The 13,411-nt window shown below is 39.7% G+C and overlaps 3 protein-coding genes across 3 annotated transcripts; all 3 read right to left on the bottom strand.

Annotated features, from left to right (window-relative positions):
• Positions 1-870: 870 nt before the first annotated feature.
• LOC9308754 (receptor-like protein 12) lies at positions 871-2,526 on the bottom strand. Its single transcript, XM_021021537.1, has one exon. It carries the CDS (start codon positions 2,524-2,526, stop codon positions 871-873), a length of 1,656 nt encoding a protein of 551 aa, XP_020877196.1.
• Positions 2,527-3,045: 519 nt separating this feature from the next.
• On the bottom strand, positions 3,046-4,006 carry LOC110227441 (leucine-rich repeat receptor protein kinase EMS1-like). The gene is made up of 2 exons (XM_021021536.1): positions 3,156-4,006; positions 3,046-3,067 (listed from the first exon to the last, which is right to left on the bottom strand). Exons 1-2 carry the CDS (start codon positions 4,004-4,006, stop codon positions 3,046-3,048), a joined length of 873 nt encoding a protein of 290 aa, XP_020877195.1.
• A 1,602-nt stretch (positions 4,007-5,608) lies between these two features.
• Positions 5,609-7,333, bottom strand: LOC9308753 (plant UBX domain-containing protein 4). Its single transcript, XM_002872638.2, has 4 exons — positions 7,084-7,333; positions 6,527-6,803; positions 6,350-6,445; positions 5,609-6,223 (listed from the first exon to the last, which is right to left on the bottom strand). The coding sequence occupies exons 1-4, from the start codon at positions 7,227-7,229 to the stop codon at positions 5,822-5,824; spliced, it is 921 nt and encodes a 306-aa protein (XP_002872684.1). The 5' UTR covers positions 7,230-7,333; the 3' UTR covers positions 5,609-5,821.
• Positions 7,334-13,411: the final 6,078 nt, after the last annotated feature.

The raw sequence follows: 13,411 nt of genomic DNA, 5'->3' as shown, positions 1-13,411 counted from the left end.
GATCTAATTCGGTTCAAATTTTTTTGGATTCGGATAAAGGAGTTTATTTTGCGTTCGTATTTTAGGACTATTAGGTTGGGATTTAGTTCAAATAGTATCGGATTCGGATCGGTTTTCGAGAAAAAAATCTAAAAATTTGTATAATTTTAAGAGAAAAATTAGTAAAATTTTCTAAAATTTGATTAAATTTTGCAGATTTATTTATAATTGTAACATATATAACTAATTTTTTTTAGATATCTAGGTTATTTTGGAGATTTTTGTTATTTAGTTATTTATAGGTATAAATTATAATTAAATATAACTAATATTTTTGGATGGATACTTTTATTTCGGGTTAGCGGATATCTATCCGGTTTTTGGTTCGGATCGGATTCAATTCGGATAATTCGGATAAGAGAATTCATTATCCGCTCGGGTTTTGTAACTATTCGGTTCGGTTTCGAAATCGGATTATTCGGATCGGTTATCGGATTTGGGGTTAATTTTAATATTTTGTGAGAAGGCCCATGGCGTCTCCTGTGTTAGTAGCGGTCGCCGTCGTTGGTGGGTGATGATTTAGGGTGGATTTCACGGTGGTGTTGTACTCCGCCTTGTAGCAGATTCATGTCGTAAGTGTTTCAGCTTCCATCGCAATGGCTCTCGTCTTCCTTTAGTCGGAATATTAGTAGTTTCCTGGTAGATTTTGCCATGTGCTCCGTTTCGATTGCTCTGGTTCTGTTAGAGAGTGATGATCTGTTCCTTTTATCAAAATAACGACATGTTATATTTGTAATCATCATAAATAAATTTTCAATTGGTAATGTGGAATGATGAACTTAAAAAGAAAATTTTATTTTAAATTATTTTTAGGAGTACATTTTGGGATTGTTACTTCCATATCCCATTGTATGACATGAATACAACTGCTATAAGAAATCCACAAGAACAACCTATGACTGCAGCTTTCCATGAAAACATTGTTTCCTCTTCTTTGTCTTCTTCTTCTTCTTCTTCTTTTTCCTCAGCTGGCTGCTTGGTCTGTGTAGGAGAGCATGGTACTTGGATTTGCATTCCACAGATTCCGCTGTTGTTCGCGTAAATGTTTGGATTGTTCAATCTGTCTAGTTGAGGACTTACAGGGATTCTACCTGTAAGCTTGTTGTTACTCAAATCCAAAGTATTCAGCTCGCTTAGCTTGGATAACGTTTTCGGGATTTCGCCTGTGAGGTTGTTGTGTGAAAGGTCTAAGCTCTCTACCTTCTCAAGATCTCCAAAACTTTGTGGGATCAATCCAGAGAACTCGTTGTTGGAAACGTTTAAAACCTTTAGTCTTTTGAGATTGCCTAAAGAAGTTGGGATTTCTCCGTGTAGCTTGTTCTTGGAGAGATCTAAGAGAGTGTAGAGGTAGAAGTTTCTGTCGAAAAGAACTTGTTTTGAATTCTTCCAGTTCACTACAAGACTAAATATATCTTGTGATTTGATCTTGATTAATGTTTCTAAGTCGGTATTGAAGCTGTAAAAGGGTCGCTTAGCCGAAGATGAGCTCTCAGGAGATTTTATCATGGATGTAAGATTCCCAAGAGACGAAGGGAGATACCCATCAAGATTGTTCTGAGAGAGATCCAAGACCTGGAGGCTTGTGAGATTTGATATGCCTTCTGGGATTGAACCTTTGAGGGAATTGTTTCTCAGGCTAAGAACCTCTAGAGAAGAAGATAATCGGGAGGTTAAACTCGCAAATTCTCCAGAGATTTTGTTGTCATGGAGATCAAGACGGATCAGACGTGAGAGATTTCTGAAGTTCTGAGGAAATTCGCCGCTGAAGTTGTTCTGACTCATTAATAGCATACTGATGGATCCCCCAAAGTAAGCTGGAACATCCCCGGAGAACTCGTTGGAAGATATATCGAGCCACACAAGGTTTGACTCAGGATGGAACCTCGGGAATTCACCTGATAATCTATTTTTTGACAAGTCCAACAACTCCAGCAAAAAGATCTTTGTAATAGACTTTGGTACTGATCCTGAGAAGTTGTTTTCAGACAGCATGAGTACCATGACCAGTGATATGACAATCTTTTCAGGGATCTGACCAGAAAAGTTGTTCCTTGATAGTACAAGATAGGATAAGCTCGGAGACTGAAACAAATTTGGAGGCAGTGAGCCTGAGAGTCTGTTGTCTGATAAAATTATGAATTGGATTGTCAAATCAGCTAGCCATTTCGGGAAACTTCCTTCGAGTCTGTTAATGCTCAAATCCAAGTAAACAAGAGTTGTTTGATTCTTGAGCCAATCCGGAATATTCCCTTTTAAGCCACAAGATCTAAGTGACAGATCAGTTAACTTAAACTGTGGAAAGACATAACCATTGTTGTTCCATTGGAGCTTGTTTCCTCCGAGCCGCAGTACCTTCAGCTTCTCAAGACCAAACAGCCAAGCTGTGGGAATCTCACCTGACAAGCCATTGTTATTCTCAAGCTGAATGGTTTCAAGATTTTTCAGATTCTGAATCGACGTTGGAATTCCGCCCCACAACTTGTTCATGCTCAAAGATAGAGTTGATAGATTGACTAAGTTTCCAATATCGTCTGGAATATCAGAAGACAAGGAATTGTTCTGAAGATCAATCGTTTTGAGCTTCGTTAACCGTGAAACAGACGACGGTATAGAACCATTGAACATGTTCTGCCTCAATGTCAGCGTCCGTAGTTCGACAAGACTACCTTGCAACATTTTAAAAGGTAGGAACATTTTAACACACATGAATATAAAGTTTACTATTTGAGAATTTATTTTCTAGTTTACCTATTTCTGGAGGAATCTCTCCTCCAATGAGATTCTCATCTAAGATCAGTTCCTGCAGATTCTTGAGCTCTTTGATGTCACCACTCAATGTACCGCCAATAACATTCCTGCTTAAGTCAAGACGCTGAAGATTTTTCAAGGAGAACAATTCATGAGGGATAGAGCCGTTAAATCTATTAGAACTCATGTCAAGAGAGATCAAGCTGGTCAAGTTCACAAACACATCTCCAGGAATCTCTCCTCCAAAACCACTCTCGTTTAAGTTAAGATACTGAAGATTCTTCAAAGGGAACAATGTAGGAGGAATTGAGCCGTTAAAGCTATTAGAACTCATGTCAAGAGAGATCAAGCTGGTCAAGTTCACAAACGCATCTTCAGGAATCTCTCCTCCAAAAAGATTCAGGCTTAAGTCGAGATGCTGAAGAGTCTTCAAAGAGGACAATTTTGGAGGGCTAGAGCCAGTCAAGAAATTAAGACTCATTTTAAGAGAGATCAAGCTGGTCAAGTTCACAAACACATCTCCAGGAAGCTCTGCGCTTAAACCACTCAGACCTAAGTCAAGATACTGAAGAGTCTTCAAAGAGAACAATGTAGGAGGGATAGAGCCGTTAAAGCTATTCAAACTCATGTCAAGAGAGATCAAGCTGGTCAAGTTCACAAACGCATCTCCAGGAATCTCTCCTCCAAAATAATTCGCGCTTAAGTTCAGATGCTGAAGAGTCTTCAAAGAGAACAATGTAGGAGGGATAGAGCCGTTAAAGCTATTATAACTCATGTCAAGAGAGATCAAGCTGGTCAAGTTCACAAACGCATCTCCGGGAATCTCGCCTCTTAAACTACTCAGGCTTAAGTTAAGATACTGAAGAGTCTTCAAAGTAAACAATGCAGGAGGGATAAAGCCATTAAAGCTATTATAACTCATGTCAAGAGAGATCAACCTCGTCAAGTTCACAAATGCATCTCCAGGAATCTCTCCTTGTATAGAATTATACGAGACATCAAGCGAAACAAGAGAGTTTATACGCAGAACTGGTCTCAAAATGCTTGAACTAACTGTGCCAGAGAGGATGAGATAGCTTAGATTCAGGTCTATCACTTCTTTGGAAGGCGAACTAGCGTTACATCTAACGCGTAGCCATTTGCAGCAATCTGAGTTTGGCCTCCATGTCCCTAAACCTCCAACGGCTGTGGAGTTTTCCTTGATGTTGTGAATCAGCATGTTCTTGAACTCGAGAAGGGATTGTCTTTGATCTTGTGGACAAGAGAAAGATAGTTTTGGTATGAAGAAGAAGAAGAAGAAAAAGAAAAGGAAGCAGGAGAGAAAACATGGCTTCGACATTTTTTTTTGCTTAGAGCTTTTTGCCTTTTGCCACTTGATGTTCTTCTTGTCATCCAAGTGATTGGTTAACGACCAAAATCCGAACAAATCAACAAAGTTAACTCTCACTTTTGTAGTGTTTAAGCAAATTGTTGAAATTTCATCATTGTTGACTTGAAACCATTGACTCCACAAATGTATTTCAACTACTTTACAAGTCCGGAGGTATTTAATACTATACTAGTTAAAATCTATATCATTTAATTTTAAAAATATTTTAGCTAAAATTTAATTTTATATTAGATTTTTTTTTTTTAACATCTCTTTTATATTAGATTTTAGTAAATTTGAAAGAGTTTTTTTTTACCGAACTAATAAAAATACAATGATTTAGAAACCTTGTTATTTTAAACCTAGCGTTATTGTAAAAAAAAAACTTGTTGAAAATAGTTGAAAGAATGCTCGTTCTTCATTTCAACAAACATAAATTTCAACAAAATTAAATGTTGTCCTTTTACAAAATTAGTCATATAGAAATAACGATATGTCTTAGGCCTGGGAGTTCGGATATTCGGGTCGGGTTTTTCGGGTATAGAAAACTAAGACCCGTTCGGGTATTTTAAAACTTCGGGTTCGGGTCGGATTCGGATCGGATATTTCGGGTTCGGATTCGGGCTTACCCGAAGTGTCCAAATATTAAAAATTTTGTATTCGATTCTTTGCAATGTATTGAAAAATACTCAAAAATCTATAAAACCCAAGTATTTTTTAACCGAATCTAGCCAAAAGTAACTAAAACACCCAAAAATTCTTAACATCCAAATAATTTAGGCACTTAAGTTTTTACAAGTATAAATATTACTAATGTATTATAACTATGTACTTATATTTCGGGTATGTTCGGGTACTTGTTCGGGTTAGGGTTCGGGTCGGGTTCGGGTTCGGATTTTCGGGTTGTGAAGTTTAGAACCCGTTCGGGTATTTTAAAACTTCGGGTTCGGATTCGGATCGGGTTTTTCGGGTCGGGTTCGGTTCGGTTCTTCGGATTCGGGTAATATGCCCAGGCCTATGTCTGCATTTCTGCATTCACGAATAAATTGTTGAAATTTCATCATGCTGACTTGAAAGTCGAAACCATTGACTCCATAGTAGTTTATGTACTTAATTACTTTGTAATTTCGGTGTTATTCAATGCTTAAATTTCTTATGAAAATATTTTAACAAAAATTAATTTTAATAAATTTGAGAATGTTTTTTTTGAACCTTGTAATTTTGAACATAACGTCATTGTAAAAAGTAAAGTTATCGAAAATAGTATGAAAAAGTTCTAGTTCTTCCTTTCACAAACATAAGTTCCAAATTTTCAATAAACTTATAAACGTTGTAATTTTACCATGTCAGATAGATTTCAATTCTCAATAAGCTTATAACACTCTTTATTGATACTCTTCCGAACAATGATATACATACATATGATAACACTTGATTAGACTCTTACCAAACTAATATATAACAGTTGTTCATTATATAATTTCGATAAATTACGAAAAACTATACCACAAGTCTTTTCTTCTCATATGAGAGACCCTCATTTATGCTGCGTATACAAAGCGAAGAAGTAACTTACATTTCAAAGATCTGGTTACTATAACAGTTATGGAGATCTCATAATAATACATATAGAAAGACAAAAAAGAACAAACCTTGTAGAATTTTCTAGAATTTCTGAAGAACGACAGAGTTGGCGAGACCAGCTTCTTCAATGGTCTGAGTGAGATCAGTCAAAGGCTTAGGTGGGAATCCCATTGTCTGAAGCTGGTAGTTCACCGGAGCTCCAGGACGAGAGGAGTCAATGAAACCGCGAATGTCGTTGACCGTGTGATGGTGATTAAACTTACCCACCAGACGTGTCCCATCCGCTAATCTAAGCTGTATCGATGTGATTGGAATAGTTTCATCTATTACAAGACTTGGAGGTGGGGCTGGTACGGTTTGGTTGGTTTGGATGGGAATAGCAGCGGAGTCTGGAGCAACAGGTGAGCTACTTCCGCTGCCGTCATTGCTACCACCTAGAGTTCTTCCAACACCTTGAAATGAAACCCTACGCTTCTGTCTTTCCTATAACAAGAAACAAGACCAGTAATCGCATATCAATTAAGAGACTACATTATGTTAGTGGTGCAAAACATATAAAAGCTGATCAGGAAAAAATATACAATATGGATAGAGCAGAGAGGGACTCACAGGACATTTCTCTTCCCTTCGCATCAGATTGACATGAACCGGAGCTCTTTTATCCGCAGGCTCAAGCTCTTTCGGGCACTCAGATTTTCGAATGCTCTACAAAGAACACAAACTAAATCAATAACTCAAAACAGAAGATCGAAACAGCTTCAAATGAAAGTCTTTCGTACTATTCACCTCGAGAAACGATGCATTCTCAGGATCATCCAATTTCCTCAAAGGACCATCATCTATAGTGAATCCATTAGACCAGAAAACAATGTTGTGAACAACAGGCTCAGGCTGTTGAAGACCAGTAGACATATTTTCACCAGAAAGCGATCTCCCAGTTCCAGTGAAACTCCTCGAACTCGAAGGAGGCTCAAGAGGTCCTTCCACAGCTCCTAATTGTCTAGCTTGATTAAATATCTCATCAACATCATCTTTTTTGGATGGATCTTGAACAAGCATACCACTACAACAACAACAACAATAAAACATTATTAGACAGTTTCAACATTAACATAACCCTAAATTGACATACTTAGCTAGGTTTAAACTCAATCCACAGTGATATATCACCAATTTGAACAGTTAAAAAAAACAATTAATGATTAAAAAAAACCTCTAATTAATAATAATCATTAGCTAATTAGATAACTCTAGATCCAATTATAACTAAACACGATCCTCTCACTTCTTTAATAACCATTTAGCATCAAAAATCTCAAAGACCTTTTCTCAACAAGACTGACCTTTTTTCACCGCCGGTGTAGTATTCTTGAGGTCCATCGGAATCACTGTCGGAATCAGGACCAGACCTACGATTAAGATCGGAAAGAGTTCGGATTCCACCACGACTAGTCGATGGTCTCGCCGGTTTCTTGTCTTTCGAAGACATTCTTTTTTTTTTTTATCTCCGATGCGAAGAACGGAAAACGATTTTCAGAGAGACGAGAAAAGAGGAACAAAAAGATCAGAGAAGAATCAAGCAAGAAGATATCATCAAAACGAACGCTAGAGGACGTTTTACGCGCCGATTAGGCGCGTGGAGTTTATTACTAATGTGTGTGGTTTCTGGTGTGTGTTCGTTGTCGAGTTAAGTCACGCGCAGGCGCGTGAGGAATCATGGGAATTAAAGGAGGAATACAAAACTTAGATTTGTTGGTACTTGTGGTTTTGACAATTTTAGTAACTTTCGTTGTGTCATGACGTTTTGAACTTGTTCTATTTTTATGTTTGTGGAATGGAATGAGACAACAATAAGTTTTACAACACGTTATCAGCACGAGTTTGCTCTTAACAACCCTAACCCTAAAAATCGCAAAACACTGTTCACGCCGACACTGTTCACCGATACTGTTCATCGACACTGTTCGCCGATACTGTTCACGCCGACACTGTTCACCGATACTGTTCATCGACACTGTTCGCCGATACTGTTCACGCCGACACTGTTCACCGATACTGTTCATCGACACTGTTCGCCGATACTGTTCACGCCGACACTGTTCACCGATACTGTTCATCGACACTGTTCACCGATACTGTTCACCGACACTGTTCGCCGATACTGTTCACGCCGACACTGTTCATCGACACTGTTCATCGGTACTGTTCATCGACAGCGTGAGTTACCGAGGTCTTAAGCTCCCGGTTCAATTCGTTCAACCCCAATTGGTGAAAGGTAAAAACAAAACCTTAAAAGCTTAAAGATCAAAAACCTTGTATTACTTAAACCTAACACTCAAAATCGAAAACACTAAGCCATGGCCGAAATCTTAAAACCTAAATCAAATCAAATCCAAAACCGCAATTGTCGTGTATCCCCTAAACCGGAAATCATTCTTGGTTAACTCCTAAACCCGAATATCAATTCGGTTCATCGGTTAAACCGATTATCAAACCGGTTCCAAAAAATAATAACCGGATCTCAATCTGGGTAAACCGGTTCAAACTGGTTATTCTAAACCGGAAATCAATTCGGCCCAAACCGGAATCTAATATTCCGGTCCAACTTTAAACCATTAAACCGAACTTATGTTCCGTATCCTTAAAATTTACGATTCCCGAGAAAGTTTCCTAAAATAGAAACCTTCCTCAAATAGCAAATGACCCGGAATGAAAACTTTCCTCATTTAGAAGGTTTCCTCAAATGGAAATTTTCCTCATTTAGAAAGTTTTCCTCAAATAGAAACTTTCCTCATTTAGAAAGTTTCCCCCAAATTAGAAAATTTCCTCATTTAGAAGGTTTCCTCAAATAGAAACTTTCCTCATTTAGAAAGTTTTCCTCAAATAGAAACTTTCCTCATTTAGAAAGTTTCCCCCAAATTTAGAAGGTTTCCTCAAATAGAAACTTTCCTCATTTAGAAAGTTTCCTCATTTAGAAGGTTTCCTAAAATAGAAACTTTCCTCAAATAGCAATAACCCGGAATGAAAACTTTCCTCATTTAGAAAGTTTCCCAAATTAGAAACTTTCCTCATTTAGAAGGTTTCCTCAAATAGAAACTTTCCTCATTTAGAAAGTTTCCTCATTTAGAAGGTTTCCTAAAATAGAAACTTTCCTCAAATAGCAAATGATCCGGAATGGAAACTTTCCTCATTTAGAAAGTTTCCCAAATTAGAAACTTTCCTCATTTAGAAGGTTTCCTCAAATAGAAACTTTCCTCATTTAGAAAGTTTCCTCATTTAGAAGGTTTCCTAAAATAGAAACTTTCCTCAAATAGCAAATGACCCGGAATGAAAACTTTCCTCATTTAGAAAGTTTCCCAAATTAGAAACTTTCCTCAAATATAAAGTTTCCTCAAATAGAAAATTTAATTATTTTCATATAACTATCCTTTTAACAAACCCCTAATAAAATCAATTTTATGTTTCGGATGTCAAACATTCAAAAAGTCGAGTTCGAGGCCCTCAAGGTCTCCGGTGAAAACTATCTCGAATGGGCCCTGGACACCAAGATTTTCCTCAACTCAAAGGGACTGGGTGAGTGTATCCAAGCGGATAACAAAGCCTCTGATAAAGACCGGTCCCAGGCGATATTTCATATCCGCCATCATTTGGCCGCGAGCCTCAAACAACAATATCTCACTCTTGAGAACCCACTCGAACTTTGGGTGGCCCTGAAAAAACGGTATGATCACCAGAAAACGGTGCTCTTGCCACAAGCCAAGTTTGACTGGAAGGAACTCCGGTTCCAAGATTACAAATCTGTGGATGACTACAACTCCGAACTCTTTCGGATAGTTTCAATCATGAAACTATGTGGTGAAGAGGTGTCTGATAATGATCTCCTCGAGAAAACATTATCCACCTTCCATACCCAAAATATTGTGCTTCAGCAGCAATATCGTGCAATGAAACATACATTGTACGAAGATTTGTTATCTTGTTTGCTCTTGGCCGAGAAAAACAACGAGCTGTTAATGAGGAACAGTGCCCAGAGGCCCCCGGGATCGGCTCCAGTACCAGATTCCCGAAAAGAATCCTACTATGTCCAGCGAGACAGATCCTCAGATCGTGGCCGTGGGCATGGGAATGGACGCGGAAATGGAAGTGGCAACCGACATAACATCGGTTATGGTTCCGGTAAGGGCCGTGGTATCTCTAAACCAAACCGCCCTGCCCACCCAACCAATCAGTCTGCCTGCACCAGATGCAGAATGTTCAATCACTGGACAAAGAACTGTCATACTCCAAAGTTTCATTGCGATTTGTATCAGAAACATGGGAAAGCACCTGCTGAAGCTAACATGGCCCAGCAAGTTGTTGCTGACGACACCACCACCGAGCCGACCGATCCCATGGACTACGAGATTTTAGATCTCCTCGATTGATTCTATCATCTGAACACTTGCTTATTTTGGGGATTTGTTTTATTTGCTATTTATCTTCAGACTTAATGGTTTCCACATAGAAACTCAGGGTGAAGGGAACAAAGAATCCCTACTGATCACTAAGATCACACTTGGCCATAAACAAGTCCTCGAGACTATACCCGCATTATCTACTGGCCTTTACTAGGCTAAGGTCAGTATGATTGAGGCTAATAATGCTCTCAAAGCCCGATTCCAAGACTACACTATTTGGCACGACCGGCTTGGTCATCCCGGTACGACCATGATGCGTAAATTAATCCAAAGTTCTCAAGGACACACCCTTCGAGAAAACCGAGTCTTCCCTCAGCACCTCATGTGCACAGCTTGCTCCCAAGGGAAGTTGATCACTCGGCCTTCACCAGTAAAAGTGTCCAAAGAGACATTGCATTTTCTGGAAAGAATCCAAGGAGACATCTGTGGTCCCATTCACCCACCTTCTGGGACATTCCGGTACTTCATGGTACTAATAGATGCTTCGACCCGTTGGTCGTATGTATGCCTGTTGTCTTCTCGGAACCAAGCTTTTGCTAGGTTGTTGGCTCAAATCATCAGATTACGAGCCAACTTTCCAGACTTCCCACTAAAGACTATACGTCTTGATAATGCTGGTGAATTCACTTCCCAAGCGTTTAATGATTACTGTATGGCCATGGGGGTGACCGTTGAACATCCTGTGGCACATGTCCATACTCAGAATGGACTTGCTGAATCATTCATTAAACGAATCCAATGGATTGCTCGACCATTACTCATGAGGTCGAAACTCCCGGTCTCAGCTTGGGGACATGCAGTATTACATGCTGCTGAACTAATACGCATCCGACCATCTAGTGAGCATAGATATTCCCCATCCCAATTATTACAGGGTCATGAGCCAGACATCTCCCATCTCAAAACATTTGGGTGCTCAGTCTATGTACCCATTGCTCCACCACATAGAACCAAAACGGGACCTCAAAGGAGGATGGGAATATATGTTGGTTTTGATTCTCCCACCATCATCAAATATCTCGAGCCGACCACTGGAGACCTATTTAAGGCCAGATATGCGGATTGCCAATTTGATGAATCGGTATATCCAACATTGGGTGGAGAGAAACACAAGCTGGTCAAAGAGCTATCATGGAATCAAACATCCTTAAATTGGCAAGATCCTCGGACTCTAGAATGTGATTCGGAGATCCAAAAGATTATACACTATCAAAAGCTAGCTAATCAATTGCCAGATTCCTTTGCTGACCCGAACAAAGTAACCAAATCGTACATACCAGCTTGTAATGCACCAGTACGAATCACTGTTCCAACGGGGCAAGTTCAAGTTGCTACAGAGTCTGCATCACGAAATAAACGTGGCAGACCTCTAGGTTCCAAAGACAAGAATCCACGGAAATCAAAGAAAGGTGCAATAGTTGAAACCGGGATTCCCAATATAACAGACATAGCGCGCGCTGAGACTCACTCTAATGAACCACCAGAAGAGGTTCGGGACGCCGAATCTCTAGGTTCTGACGAGATCGATAACAATGAGATCTCTATCAATTACAACATGTCTGGAACCCAATGGAACAGAAAAGAAGTCGACTTAAATGCACTCTTTGCATACAAAGTAGCACTTGATATTGCGAACACGCAAGAGGATCTAGAACCCACGTCTATCATAGAGTGCACTCATAGAACAGACTGGCTAAAATGGAAAGAAGCCATAAACGTGGAGTTAAAGAGTCTCAAACTCAGGAATGTGTTTGGTCCGATCATCCGGACACCATTCAATGTCAAACCAGTGGGCCATAAATGGGTCTTTGTGCGTAAAAGAAACGAACTCGGTGAAGTCGTTCGTTATAAAGCACGGCTTGTAGCACAAGGATTCTCACAGAGACCCGGAATCGATTATGAGGAGACTTATTCTCCGGTGGTGGATGCAACTACTTTTCGATTCCTCATAAGTCTGGCCATAAGAGAAAATCTAGATTTGCGGTTAATGGATGTTGTCACCGCATATCTCTATGGGCCCCTCGACAATGAAATATACATGAGATTACCAGATGGCATAGAGCTTAAAGATAAGCATGCATCTCGAGATCAATACTGCATCAGGCTGAACAAATCCTTGTATGGACTGAAACAAAGTGGACGTATGTGGTATAACCGGTTAAGCGAATATCTCATTAGAGAAGGCTACAAAAACGATCCCATCAGTCCATGCATTTTCATCAAGAAATACTCAAACAAAGGATTTGTAATCATAGCAGTTTACGTGGATGATCTAAACATCCTCAGAACATCTAGTGAAATCTCCCAAACAGTCGACTGCTTGAAAGCAGAATTCGAAATGAAAGACCTAGGTAAAACTAAATTCTGTTTGGGTTTACAACTTGAGTACGTTAAAGGAGGAATCCTTGTGCATCAAGCGGCTTACATTGAAAAAGTACTCAAGCGATTCAATATGGACCAGGCCCACCCATTGAACAGCCCAATGGTTGTCCGGAGCCTAGGATTGGACAGTGATCCATTTGGTCCCAAGAAGGACGATGAAGAAATTCTCGGTCCAGAAAAGCCATACCTCAGTGCTGTAGGAGCGTTAATGTACTTGGCTAGTCACACTAGACCAGACATTTGTTTTGCCGTGAACCTCCTAGCTCGCTTCAGCTCATGTCCAACTCAGAGGCACTGGAATGGTATCAAACACCTCCTAAGATACCTTCAAGGTACTAAAGACTTAGGACTGTTTTACACTAACCACAACAAGGATGGACTAGTTGGTTTTGCTGATGCATGTTATCAATCAGATCCGCACAATGCCAAGTCTCAAACTGGTTATGTGTTCACGCATGGAGGAACAGCTATCTCTTGGAGATCGATAAAGCAGACAATCACTACCACTTCATCAAACCATGCAGAACTTTTGGCCATTCACGAAGCCAGCAGAGAATGTGTTTGGCTACGATCCATGACTCAGCACATCCGATCAGATTGTGGTATGAAAGAAGATAAGGAGCCCACGGTTATGTTTGAAGACAACGCGGCTTGCATTGCTCAACTCAAGGAAGGTTATATCAAAGGAGATCGGACGAAGCACATCCTACCGAAATTCTTCTCAACCTCGGATTGGCAGAAGGATGGTACGATCAGCGTTCAACAGGTCCGATCATGCGATAACTCCGCCGACCTTTTTACCAAATCATTGCCCGCTTCAACACTCCGGAAG

Source organism: Arabidopsis lyrata (genome assembly GCF_000004255.2).
Source record: "Arabidopsis lyrata subsp. lyrata unplaced genomic scaffold ARALYscaffold_6, whole genome shotgun sequence".
NCBI lineage: Eukaryota > Viridiplantae > Streptophyta > Magnoliopsida > Brassicales > Brassicaceae > Arabidopsis > Arabidopsis lyrata.
The sequence above is the reverse complement of the archived record's forward strand: the minus strand, read 5'-3'. Positions and strand labels throughout refer to the sequence as shown.

Coding starts and splice junctions, on each gene's coding strand:
- LOC9308753 (XM_002872638.2), bottom strand. CDS start 7,229: ATGTCTTCGAAAGACAAGAAACCGGCGAGACCATCGACTAGTCGTGGT. Junction 6,804..7,083: donor TACACCGGCGGTGAAAAAAG/GTCAGTCTTGTT, acceptor TTGTTGTTGTAG/TGGTATGCTTGTTCAAGATC. Junction 6,224..6,349: donor GAAGGGAAGAGAAATGTCCT/GTGAGTCCCTCT, acceptor TTCTTGTTATAG/GAAAGACAGAAGCGTAGGGT.
- LOC110227441 (XM_021021536.1), bottom strand. CDS start 4,006: ATGCTGATTCACAACATCAAGGAAAACTCCACAGCCGTTGGAGGTTTA. Junction 3,068..3,155: donor GGAGAGATTCCTGAAGATGC/GTTTGTGAACTT, acceptor TTCCCTTTGAAG/AATCTTCAGTATCTTAACTT.
- LOC9308754 (XM_021021537.1), bottom strand. CDS start 2,526: ATGAACAAGTTGTGGGGCGGAATTCCAACGTCGATTCAGAATCTGAAA.